The 3384-nt window shown below is 52.7% G+C and overlaps 1 protein-coding gene across 1 annotated transcript; it reads left to right on the forward strand.

Annotated features, from left to right (window-relative positions):
- Window positions 1-1789: 1789 nt before the first annotated feature.
- Window positions 1790-2780, forward strand: LOC130497145 (uncharacterized). Its single transcript, XM_056990132.1, has 2 exons — window positions 1790-2032; window positions 2571-2780. The coding sequence occupies exons 1-2, from the start codon at window positions 1790-1792 to the stop codon at window positions 2778-2780; spliced, it is 453 nt and encodes a 150-aa protein (XP_056846112.1).
- The last annotated feature ends 604 nt before the right edge of the window (window positions 2781-3384 follow it).

A 3384-nucleotide genomic window follows, 5' to 3' on the forward strand; every position in this document is an offset into this window, starting at 1 on the left:
GTAAACCTAGTTTTCCCTGAAGGCTCGGATTCTCTGCGATAACCAAACGAAATTGATAGAATAAAGCAACGTAGCGGAAAAATTGCACTAAGGCGTTTTATTGAATAGATGGTACAATATTCTTCCGAAAAAGGGAAGTAGAGCGAAAAACGACGGAAATAAAGGAGACAAAACGTTCTAAGCTTTACTCCGCTAGTCTAAACTCCTAACTCCTAAGCTAGAAGGAATTCTCTAAGTCCCTAAGTTTCGGATTTGCTCTATCTCTGAGATTTTCGCTCTGCCTTTCTTCCTCTCCCCAAGCTCCTTTATATACTCCTTCTTTATGACGGTCTATTCTCCTTCTGGGCCGCAAGGCGGGCTTCTTTCCATTTTCGTCGGCTTCCATCGGGAAACTTGACATTTGTCTTTCCGGAATTTTAGCATTTATCTTGCTATGTAAAGATAAACGTAAATCGTCGTATCTATCTCAGATAATCGTAAATGGACTGTCCGATCGTGTTTGGTCCCTTTCGGGCCGTTTCCAGGACTTCCATTGTTTTCTACGATTTCTTCGGAAGTTCTTCATTCGTTCGTAGAGTTGAGACGAGTGGTGTCTTAAGATAACCATTGCTGTTTCGTACGAAGAATTTAAGATCTTCCTTCCTGTCGATATCTTACGAGTTTCCGAAGTTTTTCCGACGGTCGTAGATTGGAGTAAGAACCGGAGTTTTGTACGCGGAATCTCAATGATTCGTCCTGCGAGGACTTGGGAAAGACTCGAAGTACAGACTTCAGATGGCCGGGGCCTAGAACTTATGCACGGAAGCTTGTCATCCACCGACCCGAGCCAGCACGGGGCTAGCCGCCCGGCGGCCATGGCCAGAACGGGCGCTAGCCGCCGGCGGCCACTGCCAGCACGGGGCTAGCCGCCCGGCGGCCACGGCCAGCACGGGCGCTAGCCGCCGGCAGCCACGGCCAGCACGGGCTAGCCGCCCGGCGGCCACAGCCAGCACGGACGCTAGCCGCCGGCGGCCACGGCCAGCACGGGGCTAGCCGCCAGGCGGCCACGGCTAGCACGGGCGCTAGCCGCCGGCGGCCACGGCCAGCACGGGGCTAGCCGCCCGGCGGCCACGGCCAGCACGGGCGCTAGCCGCCGGCGGCCACGGCCAGCACGGGGCTAGCTGCCCGGCGGCCACGGCCAGCACGGGCGCTAGCCGCCGGCGGCCACGGCCAGCACGGGGCTAGCCGCCAGGCGGCTACGGACCAGCACGTGCGTCTTGACGAGGGCTTCGATTTGATATGTTGATCGTTTTCTGGGTCCTCACGGTTTGGAAGAACGGGTTCTTTGAAGTTTCAAGGCGGATTCCTTGTCGTCCGGCCTATCCAAACTTAGATCGCTTCCGTTTCTTCCTTATACTTTCGTATGACAAATAGACTTAGCCGTTGATTCCGAGATAACCGTTTTTGACCCCAACAGTTAGCCCCCCAGCATGCAAGATGCGGGAGCGATTTTGTGTGCGGAAGATTTTTGAAAATCGAAATTTTCGGCTAGGAATATTTTATTCCGAGATACTCTACCACCTTTGATTTCTTATAAGTAGCACTCCATTCCCCTCTCATTTTTCACTCACTCTCCTCTTCTCAAATTTCAGAAAATATGGCTTCCTCTCCAAATGAAAAGAAAGATTCCGATGTCGAAATGAGTGAAGCAAACCAAGCCTCGCCGGCGCAGGATGCTCCTGTCCTTACGCAGGCATTCGTTGAGGGGTTCAGTTCTTTTCAGGTCAAGATGGAGCGACGCCGTGCTGAGATGGAGTCTAGCGTGGCAGGCCCTAGTGCTACTTCTGTTGTGACTCCGACTCTTGGATCCGATGTCGCTTTAGCTCCGGATCCCGCGGTTCCGGCTCTTGGACCCGACGTTACCCCAGTCCCGAGCTCCACAATTCCAGCCTCTGGACCCGATGTCCCTTTGCCTGCTGGAGAAATCGTCGTTCCGGAGCAAGCATCCGATGTCCAGGCTCGTCCTGAGGGCTCCCTTCTTGCGCCGATAGTGGTTTCGGAGGACGCGGTGGAAGTCATGCCTCCTCCTCCAGAAAAGAAGAGGGAGATCGTCTTGGGACTTCCCGCGTCTAACGCTGTTCCACCATCGAAGGGACGTTCAAGAACTGGGGCTGCCGGATCAGCGAAGAGGAAAAGGTGCACTAAGAGTGAGGAAGGCGAGGTTTCGGTGAAACTATCGCAACATCGCTCCAAGGTATTTCGCGAAAACCCTTTTCTTTTGTTGACTCCTTGATTCTCACCTTCTCTCGTGTGATCAGTTTGTGTCGTTGATCGACGGGATGCTTGGCGATTGCGGACTGGAGGTCACACGTTTGTCCAAGGAGCTGGATTCGTCGCGGGAAACTTTGAAGCGTACCGAGGCTGTGCTTCAATCGATTGAGAGCACTCATGCTGCCCAGACGTTGACGCTTGAAGCTAGGATCAGCGATCTCGAGCGTGATCTGGGAAAGACTGTGAGCTCGCTGCTCAAGGCGAAGGAGGAGAAGAAGAGCAAGTCCTCGGAAGTTCGACGTCTTAAGAGGCGGATTCAGCATTTTGAGGAGATGGGAGCTTGTACTGCGACGGAGCTCGCCGGCCCGTCATCCTCGGGTGCCCTGGTCCCGAGTTCGGAAATTCCAGAAGTCCAGGACGCTGGAATTGTTGCGGATAAGGGCGGTGAGGAGGTCGGCGAGGGCGACGGCGAGGCTGTTCCTACTTCGGGTGAGTCGGAGAATGAAGGCGGTGTTCCGGAGGACGCCTAGGTTGATCAATCCCTGAGGGGATTTTTATTTTGATTGTATTTCGGCCGTTGGTTGGCCATCATGTATGATTTCGGGACTGGCCGTTGGTGGCTTTGAATCCCTGCCCTTTTTAGGGCGTTGTATTGAATTCGCGGTACGCGTTTATAAAATATTTTGCGTTTAGAACTTCTGTTTATCGAAGTTAGAGGGGCAGGGTGTGAGTTGTCGTCTCATTCCTGCCTCCCTGACGATCACCGTATCCGTAGTTTGTACAAAGCGAGATTTTCCTGCGGTTTACGATTTACGCGAAAATTCGTGGAAACGTACAGACTTGAGTGAAGAGACAAGTTTTGGGATCTCGCGTCGTTGACGCTTTGCCTATGAGATGTTTAAGATACCAGCAAGGCTGGGTTTAGGGCAAGACCTAGGTTTACTCTCAGACTGAGGCTGTGCGATGACAAATCGGCTTTCGTTTTGCCTGTTCGTGATTTTAACCTGATTCGTACCGTTTTAAAATCCGCGAAGTGGTATCGGCTTATATGATTTGTATGGGCACGAATCGAGCTACTTCCTTTACGAAGTGCTGAACCAAATTTGGATTTTTTGTATAGCGCGCTATGGGATC

This window comes from Raphanus sativus, chromosome 1, assembly GCF_000801105.2.
Source record: "Raphanus sativus cultivar WK10039 chromosome 1, ASM80110v3, whole genome shotgun sequence".
NCBI classification, from domain to species: Eukaryota; Viridiplantae; Streptophyta; class Magnoliopsida; order Brassicales; family Brassicaceae; genus Raphanus; species Raphanus sativus.